The sequence below is a fragment of the Aureococcus anophagefferens genome (genome assembly GCF_000186865.1).
Source record: "Aureococcus anophagefferens unplaced genomic scaffold AURANscaffold_2, whole genome shotgun sequence".
Taxonomy (NCBI): domain Eukaryota; class Pelagophyceae; order Pelagomonadales; family Pelagomonadaceae; genus Aureococcus; species Aureococcus anophagefferens.
Genome location: NW_008705562.1, coordinates 141463 through 159853, shown reverse-complemented (window position 1 = coordinate 159853; position 18391 = coordinate 141463). Strand labels below are relative to the sequence as shown.

Genomic DNA, 18391 nt, shown 5'->3' with positions numbered 1-18391 from the left:
CGGCGCGCGGCCGGCCGCGGTCGCCGCGGTTTTGGCCGCCGCGGGCGCCGCGCTCGGCGCGCTCGAGGGCTGGCCGCCGGCCGACGGCCCCTACTTCGCCTTCGTCACGGCGACGACGCTCGGCTACGGCGACCACGCGCCGCTGTCGCCGCGCGGCCGCGTCGCCGCGGCGGCCCTCGCGCTCGGCGCCGTCGGCGCCGCGCCGGCCGCGGAGCAGGACAAGGGTGATTCAACGTCGCTTCAACGTGAGTGTTCCGCGCGCGCGCGTTTCGGAAACAGCGCCCACGCTTCGAGAGCGCTCCGAGAGATGATCGCTCGTCCAAAAATCAGCCGAAACGAGCGGAAAACGACCGAGATAGGAGCCTTTGAAGTTGGGAATGTCGCACCCTTTTCCTGCCCAGGCCGGCCGTCGTCGACGCGGCCCACGCGACGCTCGCCGACGCCGCGCGGGCCCTCGCCGGCGTCCGCGACGACGCGCCGCGAAGGCCGAAGAAGCGCGTCTAAGGAGGAGCCTGGAGGCAACATGACGCAAACGTCCCATCAAGGTGCTCAAGGTCAAGGACGCCTTCAGTCGAGGCACGCTCTGCTTCGTGGCGAGAGTATTGCTCCGCGCGCCGCGATGGGTGAGATCACGCTGGGCCAGCGCATGGTCGCGGCGAGCGCCGGCGCGACGCTCACGGCGCTCGTCGTGACGCCCATGGACGCGCGGCGCCCGCGCCCCGCCGCCCGTCGACCCGCGCCGCGCACGCGCCCCCCCTGCTCTAGGTCGTCAAGACGCGGCTCCAGCTGTCGTCCGGCGTCGCGTCCGGCGCCGGCGAGCTCGCCAAGTGCTCGAGCTGCGGCGTCTTCGTGCTGAACAACGGCCTCATGGAGCACACGCTGCCGAAGCGCGCGGCGCCGCGCATCTTCGACTGCGGCGAGCCCGGCGCGCGCGAGCCCGCGTCGTGAATTTCGAGAGATGTGGGGCGGGCGCACGACGAGCGACCGTCACCGTCGCCCTCGGTAGGTGCGAGCCCGCGGCGGCGCCGCGCGCGGCGCCGCGGCGGCCCGAGATCGTCGAGACGGCGCTGCTGTTGGGCCGCATCGCGCGGGCCGAGGGCGCCGCGGGTTTGTACGCGGGCCTGGGGCCGACGCTCGCCATGGCCGTGCCGAACACGGTGCTCTACTTCACGGCCTACGACGAGCTCCGGCGCGCGCTCGGCGACGTCGCCGCCGCGCCGGCGGTCGCCGGCGCCGCCGCGCGGTGCCTCGCGACGGCGGCCGTCGCGCCCTTCGAGCTCGCGCGGACCCAGCTCCAGGCGCTGCCCCCGGAGGGCCGCGGCGCCTACGGCGCCGCGCTCCGGCGCACCGTCGCCGCGCGCGGCGCCGCGAGCCTCTGGCGGGGCCTCGGGTCGACGCTCTGGCGCGACGTGCCCTTCTCGGCCTGCTACTGGCTCGCCTACGAGCGGCTCCGGGGCGGCAACCGGCGAAACGACGGCGCCGCGGCCGCGGGCGCCGCGGGCGTCGCCGCGGGCGCGCTCGCGGCGCTCGCGACGACGCCCTTCGACGTCGCGAAGACGCGCGCCATGGTCGACGCGCACCTCGACCGCGGCGGCGACCCGTCGACCTGGGAAAACATGCGGACCATCGCCCGGGCCGAGGGCCCGCGCGCGCTCCTCGCGGGCGCCGCGCCGCGGCTCCTCAAGGTCGCGCCGGCCTGCGGCATCATGATCGGCTCCTACGAGTACGCCAAGGCCGCCTTCGCGGGGGCCTAACGCGACGTTTTTCTTCTCCTTTCGGGGCGCGGCTCGATCCGAGCGGGTGCGCGTCGCCTTTAGGCCGCGTCCTCGGGCGGCGGGATCGTCGCCGGGCGTGGTCGGCGCGGGGGGGGGGGGGGGGGCATGGGGCGGCCGTCGAGGCGGTGTGAGGCGGGACGGCGGCGTCGGGGAGAGGGGCCGTCGAGGCGGTGTGAGGCGGGACGGCGGGGGGGAGGGCTCGCTTGTTCGGCGCGGCCGCCGGCCCGGGCGACTTGGGTCGCGCGGCGCGGGGCGGCCCGAGCACCGTCTAATTCGTGAGCTCCTCGTCGGGGCTCTTCTTGTCGTCGTCGGCGACCTGGATGGCGTCGAGCTCGAGGTCCTTGGCCGGGAGGAGCGCGTCGTCGTCGCCGTCGAGGCGCGGCACGATGATGAAGGGCTGCTTCGCCTTGTCGCCGCCGACGTAGACGTCGACGTAGGAGAAGATGACCGTCGCCGCGGCGGAGACGAGGGGCACGACGATGAAGGTGACCATGAGCTTCGTGCCGCAGAGCGCGCACTCGTAGGGGCTGCCGTCGGACTTGGAATTGATGCCCCAGAAATACGCGAACGCGGACTTGTCGTAGACTTTCCCCGTGTAGGGGTTCACGGCCTTGTTGACGTCGTTGATCTCGCCGTTGACCATCACCGCGGCGATGCCCGCCAAGGCGCCGAGGAACGCGCCGAGCTCCGTCGGCGCCGGGATCGTCAGCGGGCCCACGACCAAATCGTCCGTCCACAGACCCAGGAAGAGCGGGAAGACGGCCGTCGCGCACACCAAATCCGCCACGAGGAACAGGGGCACGACCTCGAAGCGGTCCGACGCCTGGATGATCGCGGCGATGTTGAAGCCGACGACGACGAGGCGCGACCAGTTCGTGTTGAGCTTCTGCTTGAGCAGGTCGCGGCTTAAGACGGAGGCGATGCCGTTCTGGAGCGTGTCCAACGACGACGCCGCGAGCGTCGTCAGGAGCGCCAGGGTCACGTAGTGCCAGAAGCGCGGCAGGTTCCGCAGGAGGTCGAAGAAGGAGAGGTAGGCCAGTTTCTGCCACGTGTCGTACGACTCGCGGTCGCGCGCGTACGCGATGGTGCCCATGACGCCGAAGAACAACATGACGAGCGTCACGAGGACGGCGCCGGCGAGGAAGCCGATCTTCATGTCCTTGTCGGACCGCGCGGCCCAGACGCGCTGCCAGTTGCCCTGGTTGAAGAGCTCCGCCGAACAGATCGCGATCCACAGGGTCACCAGGGCTTCGAAGCCTTTCGAAAACCAGCCCGTGGCGTCGTCGTACTCCTGCTTCGACACCTCGTTGGACTTCAGGGTGGTGGTGGCGACGAGGAGCATGATGACGACGCACGTGATGACGACGCCCTGGAACTTGTCCGTGAGGATCGACGCCGGCAGCCCCGCGAGGGCCGTGTAGGCCCAGGTGAAGAGCGCCACGCAGATGGCGATCTTCGTCGTGAAGTGCTCGGAGTCGTCGCCGGCGACGGACTTGCCGACCAACGTGGCGTAGACGTTGCCGATGGACGTCAATTCCGCGACCATGTAGATGTACATGTAGAAGCAGCTGATGCAGCAGACGTGGAGGTGCATGAGGCGGCCGTAGCGGCTCAGGGCGAAGTCCGTCGCCGAGAAGCCGGAGGCGGCGCCGACGACGGTCTTGATGCGCGGGCCGAGCCAGCAGAGGAGGACCGCGGGGAACGCCGACGCCGTCGAGTAGCCGATGACGCCCCACCACGAGATGGGCCGCGTCGCGCCCATCTCCGTCGTGCCGTAGACGATCCAGGCGCCCATGCCGGACGCGAAGAAGCTCAGCGCGATGGAGTACCAGGCGCTCTGGCCGCGCGCGCTCAGGAAGCCGTCGCCGGGCCGGAGCACGTCCTTGAACGTCGACCCCTTGTCGAGGACGATGCCCGCGACGCAGAGCAGGCCCGTCAGGCAGAGCACGCCGAAGAGGATGCCCATGGCGCCGCCCTCGGGCACCGTGTAGGGCTGAGCTTCCTGGAGCAGACGTCCCGACATGGTTGAGTGTGTAGGTGAACTTCGGACCTCCCCGACGCCTCAATTACGAGGATCCGGGTCTTGACGCTGCTTCTCAGAGCTCAAAAGAGCCCGCGCGTGGTCCGGGAGCTGGTGCTAGCTTGCGAGCGCCGTCGTTCCGAGGTGACGGAAACGGCGGTGGCAGTCGAAATAGTCGATGTAACGCAGCGATTCGAGGGCTCGTTGAAGGGTCCGTGAAGTCGCAATCGTGAGTCGCTAGCCATTCGTCGGGCATGGTTACGCGGGGGCGCCGCGGTGCGTGGGCGCCGCGCGCGCTCAGGCGACGGGGTCGTCCGCGCCGCCCGAGAGGGCCTCGGGCGGCACGCAGTGGGCGACGTCGCGGTTCGTCGTGAGCCACGTCTTGGCGACCCAGAGGACGTGGGCGAGGTCCTGGCCCGGCGCCGCCGCGAGCTCGAGGGCCCAGCCCGCGGGCACGAAGAGCGCGTCGCCCGGGCGCACGCGCGCGCGGAGCGCGGCGCCGCGCGCGCGCTCGGGCCAGGGCCCGGCCGGCGCGGCCGCCGCCGCGGCGCCGGGCGCGCGTTCGGCGTCCGCGAGGGCCTTGGGCGGGACGAGCACGGCGTCGAGCGCGCCGTGGAGCGCGAGGAGGGTGGCGTCCGCGGGCCCGCAGGCCCAGGGCTCCGCGTGGTCCGGCGACGCCCACGTCGCCTCGAGCTCTCCCGCGAAGTTCGGGCGCGCCTCGAGGCCCAGGTCGCGGCCGAGCTGGGCGAGGGGCGCCTCGAGGAGCGCGCCCGCGACGGACCCGTTGAGGCCGAAGACGGCGGCCGCGGCGACCTTCCGCGGCGAGCCGAGCCAGGCCGCGAAGGACGCCGCGGTCACGGGCGCCGTCGCGGGGGCCGCGACGTCGTCGACGCGCAGCGCGTCGGCGACGCTCCGGGGCGGGCCGTCGGCCCGCGGCGGCGCGGCGCCGCCGCCGCCGGGCAGCCGGAGGCCGACGACGCGCCGCGGCCCGAGGAGCTCGAGGAAGGGCTCGAGCGCGCAGGCCGCGAGGCGCACGCGCCCCTCGTCGCCGCTGCCCAGCGCGCCCGCGAGGGCCGCGGGGGCGCGGTTCCGCCGCGCCGCGCGGAAGCGCGCGGCGTCGGTCGCATCGAGCCGCGCGACCGCGTCGGGGACCTCGGGCCGGTGGAGGGGCGAGTAGGCCGGCCGCGCCGCCGCCGCCGCGGGCGCCGACTCGCCGGCGGGCGGCGCCGCGCCGTCGAGCGCCGCGCGGCGCGCCTTGACCTGCGCCGGAAACAACCCGTGAGCCGGGTTATCCCGAACGAACTTCGGAACTCTCGAGCTCGGTCAAAGTCGATTCGGCTGATGTTTGGACGAATCGATCGCTCTCGTCGAGTTCTCGAAGCACGGCAGAAAGCCTCGCGTCGAAACAGTGCGAATACGCGCACATGGAAGTCGCGTGGAATCGTTTCGTTTCCCGCCCGGGCCTCGACCGTCGCGCGCCGCGCGCCGTGCGCGCGGCGGAGCGACTTGTCGAAGAGGTGCGCGAAGGCCGCGTGGCCGCCCCGCAGGAAGTCGAGGACCTCGTCGGCGTAGGCGACGTACTCGCAGGCGATGGCCGCGGGCGCGCGGCGCGGCGCCGCGCGGCCCGCGTTCACGGCTTTGAGTTTCGCAATGTCCGCGGAGCCGAGGGTGACGGGCGCGCTCTGCAGCGGCTCGTCGTCGCTGCTGAGGCCGTCGTCGCCGCCGTCGTCGACGGCCGGCGCCGCGAGGCCCAGGGTCGCCGCGGCCTCCGCGGGGTCGAGCTCCGTCATCACGAGCTCGTCTCCGTCGTCGTCGCTGCTGTCGTCGTCGTCCTTCGCGACGAGGACCGTGGAGCCGGGGCTCGTCGCGCTCAGCAGCACCTGGACGCTCACGCCGCTGAGCTGCTCCAGGAGGCCCCGGAGCTCGTCGGCCCCGCGCGGGGGCGCCGCCGGGGCGGCGTCGGCGTCCGCGCCGCCCTCGTGGTCGCCGGACACCTCGCCGTCGCAGCGCAGCTCCGACAGGAGGCTCGTCGCCGTGTGGATGGCCGCGAGGGCCTCGTCCAGCGCGCCGCTCATGGTCCCGGGAGCCGCGGGGGCCGCAAAGACGACTTCGTCGTGTGGCCGCGAGCGCCGCCGAGCTTCTGCGGGGGGCAGCATGAAGGGCAGCATTCCCAATGATGCACCCACGGTGAAGTGTGCGTCGGCGGAGGTGGGCCGGGCTTTTTCGATCATTTCCGGTTCGAGACGAGCGTACTCGAGGCCCGAGTCGAGGTTCCGGACCATCAAAAACGCCATGTCGGCGCTCCTCGAGGAGCTGCCGCCCATCGACGGCTTCCGCACGGACCGCCTCGAGGAGCTCACGGTCAAGGAGGCGGCCTACCACACGAAGACGAGCCGCTTCTACAAGCTCGTGGCCCACACGGCGCGCGGCTGGCCCTTCCCCTTCGACGACCTGCACCACCGCAAGTGCATCATCGTCAACGTCGGCATCCACGGCCCGGACGCGCGCGAAGAGGTCGCGGCGCTGAAGCGGATCTCCGACGACATCTCGCCCGTCGACGGCGTGCAGATCCTCGCGTTCCCGTCGGACGAGTTCGGGCCCAAGTTCACGGACCAGGAGTTCGTCGACTTCTTCGTCTCCTGCGGCGTCCACCCCAACGACGCGAGCTTCCGCCTCATGGCCAAGGTCCGCGTCGACGGGCCCGACGCGCACCCGGTCTTCAAGTACCTGCGCCTCATGTCGAACACGGAGAAGATCGGCCGCGACTTCGGCGCCTACTACTACATCAACCGCAACTCCCACATGCAGGGCGTCGGCGCCCACGCGCGGGCCATGTACGCCGTCCTCGACCGCGAGCGCAACGACACGGGCGTCCCGGACAAGTACACGCGGAAGGCGCCGCCGCCGGGCAAGTCCCTCCCGGGCTACCCCGCCGTCGCGGCGAACTAGGGTTTTAATGTCTTAGTGGGCGACGAGGTGGGCCAGGGGCGCCGGCGGGCCGAGGAAGTCGACGAAGGTCACGGCGCCGGCGACGCGGAGCGTGAACTCGTTTCGCGCGCCGACGGCGTCCCCCGACTGCTGGAACGGGTAGCGCTTGCCGTCCAGCAGCGCCACGGTGAACTCGTCCCCGAGGAAGTCGAAGGCCTCGGCCGGCGCGCGGTAGTGGCCCGCGAAGACGCCGAGCACGTTCGGCACGAAGCGCCACGGCGACATCGTCGCGACGCGGAGGTGGAGCTTGCCGCCCGGGTCGCTGCGCGCGAAGGGGAAGAGGCGCAGGCCGCCGCCGTAGAAGGGCGTCGTGCCGCCGGCGACGATCGTCGCCGCGCCCTCGTAGAGCACGTCGCCGCCGTCCGCGTGCCGCACCCTGACCGCGGCGTCGCCGCGGCGGCCGTCGACCCAGGCCGCGTCGGGCGAGCTCACGCGCACGCGCATGGCGCGCCGGCCGCCGACGTAGCCCGGCAGCGTGCGGAGCGCCGTGGCCACGAAGTAGCCGAAGACGCTGCCGAGCGGCCTCGCGAGCGGCGTTCCCCGGACGGACCGGACCAATCGCTCGTAGTCGTCGAGGATGAAGGCGTCGTAGCCCATGCCCGCGATGAAGCAGAGGTCGCCGCCCCCCGTCTCGAGGATGGGCACGTCGAGCGTCCGCCGCGGCGCGGACTCCCGCAGCGCGTCCACGCACCGCCGCACGCCCCGGGGCCCGCGCCACGCGCGGTAGCCGCGGCCGCCGACGTAGCGCGCCACGGCGTTGCCCGTGCCCAGCGGCAGCGCCGCGATGGCCGGCACGGCCGCCAGGTCCCCGGCGGCCGCGCGCAGGAACGCGACGGTCGACGCGAGCGTGCCGTCGCCGCCGCCCGCCAAAACGACGCCGTAGCCGCGGTCGACGATGACGCGCGCGGCGACCTCGGCCTCGTCGAGCGACGCCGTCGCGAAGACGTGGGCCTCGCCCAGGGCCTCCCGCGCCGCGCGCACCGTGGCGCCGTTGACGCCGCGCGCGTTGAGCGACAGCATGGCGCAGACGTCGTCGCCGGCGCTCGTCGTCGCGCCCGCCGCCGACGCGCCGCGCGCGGGCGACGCGCGGAGCGGTCCGCGCGGCGGCGCGAAGGCCGCCGCGACCGCGAGGCCGCACGCGACGGCCGTCGCCAGGCGCATGGACATGTTGCTTCTGCCTCGCAGGCTGGGCTCCCGAGGCGTGTGCGCCTCAACATGGCCGATCTCGTGATCACAAAGGTTTGATGGTGCCGTGCCGTGCATTGGGTTGGCGTCGCCCAGATTCTCGGCAGCCCCCAAACAATCATTCGTCGTGCCATCACGCCCGTCCCAATTGCGGCGGACGCGGACGTTGGCATCGCGGCGCGGGACGGACCGGAGCGATGGCGTCCCTCGAGGAGCAGATCACGGACTCGCGACGGAACCTGCGGACGACGCCGACGTCGCGCGGCGACGACGACGACGACGACGACGACGCGGAGCCGGCGACGCCCCGGGGCACGGCGCGCTGGTTCGCCGAGAAGATTTTCGGCGGGGGCAGCCCGAAGAAGGAGAAGCGGCGGCCGGCGCCCGCGACGCCGGCGGCCGCGCCCGCGCCCGCGACGCCGGCGGCCGCGCCCGCGCCCGCGCCCGCGCCCGCGCCCGCGGCGCCCGCGACGCCGCCGCCCGCGGCGGCGGCGGCGGCGAAGCGGCCGATCCCCGCGACGCCGACGCCCGCGACGGCGGCGGCGGCGAAGCGCCCGATCCCCGCGAAGCCGACGCCCGAGAAGGCGACGAGCAAGCGGCCGTCCAAGGTCGTCGACCGCTGGGCGCAGGGCGTCGAGGCGGCGCGGAAGCAGGAGGCCGAGCGCGTCGAGGCGCTCAAGACGCGCGTCTACCTCGACTCGCTCGTCCGGGACCGGCTGCGGGCCCTCGAGCTCCGGCTCGGCGAGGTGCCCGAGCGGTTCCGCGCGATGATCCATACGGGCGCGACGGTCGGCGACCTCATCGCCGCGCTCGAGGCGCGGCTCCGCGAGCTCGGCGGTGACCTGAGCCGCGGCGAGGCGCGGGACCTGAGCCGCTGGCTCGCGGCGCTGACGGGCGCGCCCGTCGACGAAAACGAGGCCGCGGGCGCCGCCGAGGGCGCGGAGCGGCGCCCGGGCCGCGCGCGGCCGCTGCTACTCCGCCGTCTCGCGGCGCGCGCTCGAGCTCGAGGCCGCGACGGTGACGGTGAAGATCCGCGACGGCGACGACGCCGCGGCCTACGACTGCGGCGCGCGCGAGTCGCTCCGCCGCGTCTTCGCCGCCCACGCGCGGAGCCGCGGGCTCCGGCCCGAGGACCTCGCCTACTTCGTCCCGCCCCTGCGCACGGCGCTGCCCCACCAGTGCCCCGCGGACCTCGGCCTCGACGGCGACGAAGCGCCGCCCCTCGTCTGCGTCGGCCTCAAGGCGCCCCCGGCGGCGCGCGGCGCGGCGTAAGGGTGAGGGCTCCGGATCCCGGCGAGGTCACCAACGGTTGTCAGTGAGGGGGGTCATCGTGCGTGATTGGCCGGATTGACCGCCTTGGACGGACGCCGTCGGATGGGCAGCCAACCGCGATCGGACGATCGGACAATGAGCCAACCGCGATCGGACAGGGACGAGGCCATTGGACGAAGCTAGCGGCCATTGGACGCGACCCCCGGCCATTGGACGTCACTAGTAAAGTTGTTGGCCGTGAGCGGCGTCGGGGCAGCCTTCTCGCGAGCGACCACCCGGAGCGCGTCGATTCCGGCCGGCTATGTTGCTTCTGGGCCTGCTGGCAGGGCTGCTCGGGGTCTGCGGAGCACAGGTCGCCGAGGTGTTCGTGTTCCACTCCAACAACTACAATGAGGCCGCCGGAGACTACAAGCTGTGGGACTGGTCCAAGGTGACCACCGTCGCCGTCTGGAAAGATCGCCTGCTGGAGGAGCCGGACATCGTGCCCTTTGCGCGGGCGCGGGGCGCCAAGGTCGTCCTGGGCGGCTTCGGGATGAACGCGGAGCACTTCTCCAACGCCAGCGCGCGCGCCGCGTACGTCGGCGCCGTCGTCAACCTGACCTCCGCGTTCCGCTTGGACGGCTTCAACGTCGACATCGAGGGCAACGCGCCCGAGCACCGGGACGCCGTGACCGCGCTCACCTGCGACCTGAAGGCCGCGCTCGGGCCCGCGTCGATGCTCACGTTCGACCTCGGCGCGGCCCCAAAGTCCGAGATTGACCGCTACGACTTCGCGGGCCTCGGCGTCTGCCTCGACTACATCGTCCCGATGATCTACGACATGGTCGGCGGCTGGCCGGAGCTCTCGCCCGGACCCAACTCGCCGCTGGGCGCGGTGCGGACGTGCGTGGAGGAGTACTCCGAGCTGGGCATCCCGCCGTCGCGGCTCATCCTCGGCTTCCCGTGGTATGGCTACGACTTCCCCTGCGCGGCGGGCACGCCCGCCGGCTCCGGCGGCGCGTGCGTGATGGCGCAACCGCCGCCGCCGTTCCTGCAGCTCGAAGCCGGCTACGGGACGGTCCTCGACACGTGGGAGCGGCGCGGCGCGTCGGTCGCGGGCGCGGGCGTATCGTGGGACAACACCTCGAGCACGCCGTGGTTCGAGTATGCCGCGACGGACGGCAGCATCCACCAGTGCTGGTACGACGACCCGCGGTCGCTGGCGCTCAAGTACGCGGCCGCCGCGGAACACAGCGCGCGCGGAGTCGCCTTCTGGACCGGAGACTCGTTCCACAGGGCCAACGGCACCAAGAGCGCCGGCGCAGCAAGGGACATGTGGGCGGTCGTGCCGACTCCCGCGCGGCCGTAACTTTCCGAGTCGACAAGCAAAGACGGAGCAGGAGGTTGAGATTGAACCTCTAATTGAAGGCAAAGTTGAAGTCTTGCGTGTTCGCGGAACACCCGGAGCTTGCTTGTGCCGCGCGCGCGCCGTGCAATTGCCCGGGCAGCCGCCGGCGTGCAACCGCCGCTGGCATCGCGTCCCGCGGCGCCGACCATGGCCGACTCCTTCGACGTCGTCGTGAGCAAGCTCTCGCGCGTGACCTTCGACGACGACTGCACAATCAAAGCCGTCGGCGTCGAGCTCGTCGGGTCGCTGCGGCCCGGCGACCGCATCTCGCGCGTCGACTACGCCAAGGTCGACGCCGCCGCGCTGGCCGCGCGCCTCGAGCGGCAGCTCGCGCTGCAGGCCGAGGCGCCGTGCACGCTCACCGTCGAGCGGCGCGCGCCGGCGCCGCCGCGGCGGGGCCAGGACAGCCCGAAGCCGCGGCGCCGGGCGAAGCAGAGCTTCTGGTCGCGGCTCATGAAGGGCAAGCGCTGCGGCGACGAGCCGCGGTCGCCGCGGAGCCCGGCGACGCCGCGGTCGCCCGCGGACCACTGCGCGATCGACGTCTGCGGCAGTCCGCGCGACTCCTGGGCCAACTACCCCTGCGGCGGCCGGGCGAGCTCCCTGAGCCTGACGGCGCCGCCGACGTCGCCCGCGTCGCCGCTCGCGCGCAAGCGCTGAGCCCCCTCCCCGCGAAGATGACCCCGCGCCGCGCCCCCCCGCGGCGCCGCCCACGACCACGACCCTCTCTATGTAAAGGAACGACGAATCCGCGAGCAGAGGCCCGCGTCGCGGGAACCTCCACGTAAGCGAAAAGGGAACGACGACTCCGCTAGCACAGGCCCGCGTCGCGCGAGAGGGGCGGCGGCCTGAGCTCCGCGCGGGCCGTCGGCGCCGTCCGGCGGTGGAGCAGGGCCGCGTGCGCGGCCTTGCCGAGAGCCCAGAGCGCGAGGAGCGCCGCCGCGTGCGCGCCCTCGCGGTTCCGCGGGCCGACGACGGGCATGACGCTGGTCAGCCGCGCGAGCGCCGTCGCGCCGCCGCAGGGCCGGTCGAAGTCGTCGCAGAAGCAGACGCGGCCGCCGCCCGCGTCCGCGCAGGCCTCGTAGGCGGAGACGGCGAGCGCGTCGCGCCTCACCATGCTCGGGATCATGAACGTGTAGGGCGTCGCGTAGTGGCCGAGCACGAGCGGGCCGACGAGGTCCCCGGCGCCGACGACGACGCCGCCGAACATGAGGCCCGCGACCGTGTAGACGACGTAGGCCGCGACGGCGACGGCCGGCTCGCCCGCGGCCGCCGCGCACGCGCCCGCCGCGGCCTCCCAGGCGAGCATGCCGAGCGCGAAGAAGGGCACCAGGACGGCGGGGCTCGCCCCGCCGCCCGCGAGGCCGTAGTAGGGCACCGCGAGCCCCGCGACCGCGGCGACGACGGCGTTCGGCGCCGCGACCGCCGCCGTCGCGAAGACGTAGTCCGCGGCGCCGTGCGCGCCGTTGCGGACGTCGCGCGCGACCCTGGCCTGCTCCGACGCGTAGGCGTGGCACGCGAGGAGCTGGACGACGGCCGGCAGGGACGCGAGAAAGGCCACGCACCACGCGCGCGTCACGACGGCGGATTGGGCGCGGACGTTCCGGCCGTCGGCGCGCGACCGCCAGAAGACGAGCGCCGCGACGGCGTTGGCGCCGAGCGTCGCGGCCGCGGCGCCGCGCGCGCCCGCGGCGCCGCGGGCGGCGAGAAGCGCCTGGCGCCGGAGCAGCGCGGCGACCGCGGTGGCCCGCGGCACGGGCGCCCGTTGTTCCGTCGGACCCGGCGGCGGGCCCGGCGGCGGCGGCGGCGCGGCCGCCTCCGCGGCGGCCCACGCGTCGAGGACCGTCGCGACGCCGGCCTCCCCGGCGACGTGCGCGTCGAGGGCGTCGAGCGCGAGCTCCGCGGGCGCCGGCGCCGCGAGGCCGAGGCCCAGCGAACGGACGTGGGGCTCGAGGCCGCCCGTCGGGCCCCAGAACGCGACGCGGCCGCGCGCGAGGACGAGGCACGACGCGCACGTCGCGAAGACGCGGCTCGAGGGCTGGTGCAGCGTCGCGACGAGCACCGCGCGCCGCTTCGCGGCCAGGGCCGCAAGCCGCGCCGCGAGCCGCAGCGCGGACGCGGCGTCGAGGCCCGACGTCGGCTCGTCGAGGAGCAGGAGCGCGGGCGCCTTCGCGAGGGCCCGGCCGACGGCGACGCGGCGCCGCTCGCCGCCGCTGAGCGCGCCGACGCGCGCGTCCGCGACGCGCCCCAGGCCCAGGCTCGCCAGCGCGTCGTCGACGGCGCCGCCGCCCGCGCCGAAGAGCGCCGCGGCGAAGTCGAGCGTCTCGCGGGCCGTGAGCGACGGCCAGAGGGCGTCGTCCTGGGCGACGAGGTAGCCCTCGGCGCGGAACGCGCCTGCCGTGAGCCGCCGGCCGCGCAGGGCCACGGCGCCCGACGCCGCGCCGCCGCGCGGCGCGCGGCCCGACAGCGTGTTGAGCAGCGTCGTCTTGCCCGCGCCGCTCGGGCCCAGGACGCCGAGGACCGCGCCCGCGGCGGCCCGGCCGCCGACGGACGCGAGGAGCGCCCGGTGCGCGATCCGCACCGTCACGCGCGAGAAGACGAGCGACGACGCCGCGGGGCAGCGCGCGTAGGCCTCGGCGAGGCGCGCCGCCGCGGCGCGCGCGTCCGGCGGCGCCGCCGCGGCGGCGGCGCCGGGCCGTCGCGCGTCCACGAGGCCCGCGTCGCTGGCGTCGTCGTCCGACGGCGGCGCGCCGAGCTCGATGGAGATGTCCATCTCGCTTTTAGGGGGCTGCCATACGTATACTGCCCCGGAAAGTTCAAGAACGGCCCCAATTCCTTCCGACGCGATGATGGTCCCGGCGTTCCTCGCCGCCGCCGCGGCCGCGTCGGCCTCGGAGCTGCGGCCGCCGGCCCTGCGCCCGCTGGCGCCCGGCGCCGTCAAGCCCGCGGGCTGGCTCCTCGACCAGCTCCAGCTCCAGGCGCGGGGCCTCACGGGCGCGCTCCCGGAGTTCTGGAGCTACCTCGTCGACAGCGCCTGGCTGCCCGGGGGCAAGGGCAACGCGCCGCCGGAGCAGTACGTCCCCTACTACCTCAACGGGCTCGTGCCGCTCTCCTACCAGGTCGGCGGCCTCGACGCCACCCGCGACGCCATGGTCGCCGCGATCCTCGGCGCGCAGGCGAACGCCACGGCGGGCTGGCTCGGGCCGCCGGTGACGAACGCGCGCGACTACTTCACCAAGTACCCCGCCGTCGAGGCCCTGGCGCAGCACGCCGACGGCCTCGCCTTCCGCGGGGACGCCGACGGGGCCGCCGCGGTCGCCGCCGCGGTGCTGCGCCACGCGCTCGCCTTCGCCGACGCGCTCGCCGCGGGCGCGCCGCCCTTCAACGCGAGCCGCTGGGGCTTCGCGCGCTACGAGGACGGCCTCGTGGGCCTCCAGTGGCTCCTCGACCGCGACGACGTCGCCGGCGGCGACCGGGCACGCGTCGCCGAGCTCCACGACGCGCTCGTGAACGCGTCCGACGGCGTCATGGGCGGCGTCGCGCCGCCGGACGGCGCCGCCTGGGAGCCCTGGTTCGAGAGCGGCGACCCCTTTGCGAAATACGACGACGGGGAGGCCACGGGCACGGCGCACCTCCTCCGCCACGGCGTCGACATCGGCGAGGCCATGAAGCTCGGCCCGCTCAAATGGCGCCGGTCCGGCTCGCCGGCCGACCTCGGCTCCGCGGCCGTCGCGCTCGCGTGGGCCGACGCGTACCTCGGCGAGCCCGACGGCATGTTCATGGCCGACGAGGAGGTCGGCGGCGAGCGGTCGCCGAGCCGGGGCACGGAGACGTGCTCCGTCGTCGAGACCATGTACAGCATGCGCGTCGCCTACGAGATCACGGGCAACGCGAGCTTCTTCGACCGCTACGAGCGGCTCGCGTTCAACGCGCTGCCCGCGGCGCTCTGGCCCGACGCGACGGCCAACGTCTACCACCACGCGTCGAACCAGGTCGCCACGGGCGACGGGCCCTACGCCTACGACCTCTTCTACTGCTGCTCCGCGAACGTGCACCAGGGCTGGCCCAAGTTCGTCGCCGCGCTCGTCCACGTCGACGGCGACGGCAAGGCGGTCGTGAGCTCCCTCGCGCCGTCCGCGACGGCGCTGCCCGGCGGGGGCGAGCTCAGGGTCGATGGGGCCTACCCGTTCGCCGACGCCGCGACGCTGTCGAGCGACGTCGCCGTCGACCTCCGCGTGCGCGTGCCGTGCTGGGCGACGCGCGCGACGGCGGGCGGAAAACCGCTCGTCCCCTGCGCCTTCAACGACGTGCGCCTCGCCGCGGGCGAGGCTTTGGTCGTCGCCGTGGAGGCGGAAATCGCCACCAAGACGTGGGAGCCGTCGAGCCGCGACGGCCAGGCCGCGGTCCTCGGCGGCGCCGTCGAGGTCCACCGCGGGCCCCTCGCCTTCGCGCTCCGCTTCGACACGGCCGTCAACGAGACGGACATCCACGGGCGGCTCAAGCGGCGCGAGGTCGAGGCGGCGGAGGGCGCGGCGTGGAACTACGGCCTCCTCGCGGCGTCGCTGGCCTTCGACGGCGCCGCCGGGCCCGTGCCGTCGCCGCCCTTCGCCGCCGACGCGCCGCCGGCCGTCGCCGTGACGGCCGAGGCCCGGCTCGTCGACGCGTGGACGGCCGCGGGCGGCGCGCGCGGCGTCGCGCCGCCGCCCAAGAGCCCGCTCGCGGGCGACGGGCCCCGCGTCAACGTCACGCTCGTCCCCTACGGGAGCACGAACCTCCGCATCGCCGTCTTCCCGCAGCTCGAGGCCTAAGGGGTTCGTCGGCGGGGTTCCAACCGCGCGCGCGCATCTCCGGTCAACACCACGTGTGGAGCATATGTTGGACAGCAAGAAACTACATTGAAGTGATGATGCAGATGTGTTGCAGTGGATAAAACTCGAGCTGCTGATCGCACTGCCTCGCCATGCACCGCGGCTTCGGGCGCGAGGGCGACACGGGCGTCCACACCGTCGAGGGCACCAAGGCCGGGTCGCGCGCCGCGGGCCTGACCCAGCAGCGCGCCGCGGACCAGGAGGCCTACGAGGCCAAGAAGCGCAAGCTCGAGGAGGACTCCGCCCGGGGCGTCGGGCGCATCGACGACAAGTTCGACTCGACGGTGCTGAACACGGTGCTCAGCGGCGGCGGCCTGCAGACCAAGGCCCAGTACGTCGCCGCGCAGGCCGCCGCGGCCGCGCCGGCCGCCGCGCCGCCGGCCGCGGAGCCCGCGGCGCCGAAGCGGCGGAAGAAGGCCTCGAAGCGGCCCAAGGCCGTGGCCCTGAGCTTCGCCGACGACGACTGCGGCGACGGCGGCGAGGGCGCCGCGCCCAAGGCGCTCAAGTGCCCGGACGTCGAGACGTCGTTCCTCCCGGACCGGGCCCGCGACGCCGCGGCGCGCGGCGAGGCCGCCGCGCTCGCGGCGGAGTGGACGGCCCTCCAGGAGCGGGCCAAGGCGGAGCCGCTCGAGGTCGTCTACAGCGCCGCGCGGCGCGGAGACCGCGGCGTGTTTCGTTCGGGGGCCGTCGCGGCGCGGCTCGTCCGGCGCTCGCGCGCGCGAGGCCCCGCGGCGCGAGCTCCCGCGCCGCGCGAGTTCCCGCGCCGCGCCGCGCCGCGCCGCCTTGGGACCCGCGCGCCGACGCGCCGCCGCCGCGCAGGCTACTGGGACGGGAGCGGCCACCGGCGGACGCTCGAAATCACCAAGGGCCACACGATCGCCAAGTTCCTCGCGGCGTCTCTGGCGCAGCTCGAGCACGAGTTCCCGGACCTGCGCCGCGTCCACGTCGACAACCTCATGTACGTCAAGGAGGACCTCGTGATCCCCCACCACTTCACCTTCCACGACCTCATCGTGTCCCGCGCCCGCGGCAAGTCCGGCCCGCTCTTCCGCTTCGACGCGAAGGACGACGTCCGCCTCGGCCCGACGGACGTCCGCGTCGAGAGCGACGCGACGCACCCGGGCAAGGTCGTCATGCGCGCCTGGTTCGAGCGCAACAAGCACATCTTCCCCGCGAGCCGCTGGGAGCCCTACGACCCGGCCGTCGCCCGCGACGACCGCTACACGGTCAAGGGGGACTAGCGCCGTAACGGCCCTCGGCCTTCGGGCGCGTCTCCCCTCGGCGAGCTGCGCAGGGCAGGTCGCGCGGGGCCCGATGCAGGTGGCGCCCGCGCTACGCCGCGACGTCGCCGCGACGAGGCCTGCGACGGCGAGACGCGACGGCCCTCCAGGGGTCGCTGCTCCCGTCGGTCGCGCGCTCAGGCCTGGCCATGGCTGCCTTCAAGGGCGGCTCCCCGTCGTTTTCCCCATACCCCTTGCTGTGAAAGCGCCAACTTGAAGGCCTACTTGAGCTTCATCTTGACGCTCAATCAGCAGAGCTTGGCCTGCCTGTGCAACCCGCGAGAACGCGCGCGCGCCAACCCGATGGCTTCGCCGGCGAATCTCAGCGAGCAGGTCTCGCTCGCGTTCCAGTGCATGGCCAGCGTCTGTTGGGCGGTCGGCGCGGCGCTCGCGGGGCCGAAGAATGCGGCCGACTACTTGCAGTTCCTAGCCGCTTTGGCCTGGTGCGTCGCGAACCTTTTCGCCGCGCAGTCCATGCGGTCCAAAACACCAGTTCAAGCGCCTCGGTGCGCCATGGGCGACGAGGCTGGGGTGGAGATGAACTGAGCGCGCGCGCGACGAGCGGCATCGGATTCGGCCCGCGCGGCCGCGACTCGCGGCGACGCGGCCGCGGGCCTCGACCTCTCGCGCGATCGGGGCGCGGCGCGCCCTCGCCCGGATCGCGGGACCGTTCCGGCGCCAGCCCGGGACTCCGCCGGCGGCGTCTTCTCGGAGGCGCGCCGCGCGAAGGGCCGCGGCGTCTCCCAGGAGGCGAGGCGGGGGAAGGCGATCAGCTTCGCCCGGAGCTTCCGCGCGCGCTCTCCGGCGGCGTGCAGGGGCCCGCGCGTCGCGGCGCCGACCGCGGAACCACGGGCGGAAGAGACGGCGCGCGCTCCCGCGCCGCCGCCGCGCGGCCGCCGGCCGCGCGGAGCGCCGCGACGGCGAAGGACGGCGCCATCGACCCGGCCCTACCGGGCCGCGCTCGTGGCGCGCGTCGACATGCCTGCGTTCGGCGCGCGCGCGCGCGCGAGCGGGCCACAACTCCGCCTAATGAAGGTGTTGAAGTTTGAGTTGTAGCCTTGTTGCAGGCCTTGAGACTGGATGAGTGCTCTCGGGGCAGGATCTCCGCGCGCGGTGGAGCACCGCTGCGAGTGCTTGAGGTCGCACTCCGCGGGATGGCGGCGCGCGCGGTGCAGGCGGCGACGGTGCTCGGCGGCCTCGGCGCCGCCGCCTTCACTGCGCGCGAGTGCGCCGCGCACGCGTCGAAGGCGGGCACGGTGCTGTGCATCCCCTGCGCCTTCGCCGCCGCGGCGCTCGTCGCCGGCGCCGGCGGCGCCTACGTCAGCTCGGAGGGCTTCGCGGACTCCGTGCGCGACCGCGACGCCGCCGCGGCCGCGCGCGGCGACGCGGACGCCGCGGCGATCAAGGCGCGCGAGGACGCGCGCTTCCGGGCCGCGGACGCGGAGATCCGGGCCGAGCGGCGCCGGCGGCGCGACGAGGCCGCGCGGCTCGACCGCTACGTGGACCCGCGCACGCGCCACTAGGCCCTAACTCTACGTCGACGCCGTGCCTTACTCGGCCCGCTCGGTCACGGCCGTCCAGAGCGCGCGCCGCTCGGCCCTAACTCGACGTCGATTGCC

At 74.4% G+C, this 18391-nt stretch overlaps 5 protein-coding genes across 5 annotated transcripts; 2 read left to right on the top strand and 3 right to left on the bottom strand.

Annotated features, from left to right (window-relative positions):
• Positions 1-2043: 2043 nt before the first annotated feature.
• Positions 2044-5870, bottom strand: AURANDRAFT_61010 (hypothetical protein; the record flags this gene model as incomplete). Its single annotated transcript, XM_009034683.1, has 3 exons — positions 2044-3777; positions 4102-5055; positions 5265-5870. The coding sequence occupies 3 exons, from the start codon at positions 5868-5870 to the stop codon at positions 2044-2046; spliced, it is 3294 nt and encodes a 1097-aa protein (XP_009032931.1).
• An 886-nt stretch (positions 5871-6756) lies between these two features.
• On the bottom strand, positions 6757-7950 carry AURANDRAFT_61009 (hypothetical protein; the record flags this gene model as incomplete). The annotated part of the gene is made up of 1 exon (XM_009034682.1): positions 6757-7950. The coding sequence occupies one exon, from the start codon at positions 7948-7950 to the stop codon at positions 6757-6759; it is 1194 nt and encodes a 397-aa protein (XP_009032930.1).
• Positions 7951-9541: 1591 nt separating this feature from the next.
• Positions 9542-10588, top strand: CHI1 (hypothetical protein; the record flags this gene model as incomplete). Its single annotated transcript, XM_009035256.1, has 1 exon — positions 9542-10588. The coding sequence occupies one exon, from the start codon at positions 9542-9544 to the stop codon at positions 10586-10588; it is 1047 nt and encodes a 348-aa protein (XP_009033504.1).
• Positions 10589-11435: 847 nt separating this feature from the next.
• On the bottom strand, positions 11436-13397 carry ABC34 (hypothetical protein; the record flags this gene model as incomplete). The annotated part of the gene is made up of 1 exon (XM_009034681.1): positions 11436-13397. The coding sequence occupies one exon, from the start codon at positions 13395-13397 to the stop codon at positions 11436-11438; it is 1962 nt and encodes a 653-aa protein (XP_009032929.1).
• Positions 13398-15584: 2187 nt separating this feature from the next.
• On the top strand, positions 15585-16733 carry AURANDRAFT_52170 (hypothetical protein; the record flags this gene model as incomplete). The annotated part of the gene is made up of 2 exons (XM_009035257.1): positions 15585-16167; positions 16312-16733. 2 exons carry the CDS (start codon positions 15585-15587, stop codon positions 16731-16733), a joined length of 1005 nt encoding a protein of 334 aa, XP_009033505.1.
• Positions 16734-18391: the final 1658 nt, after the last annotated feature.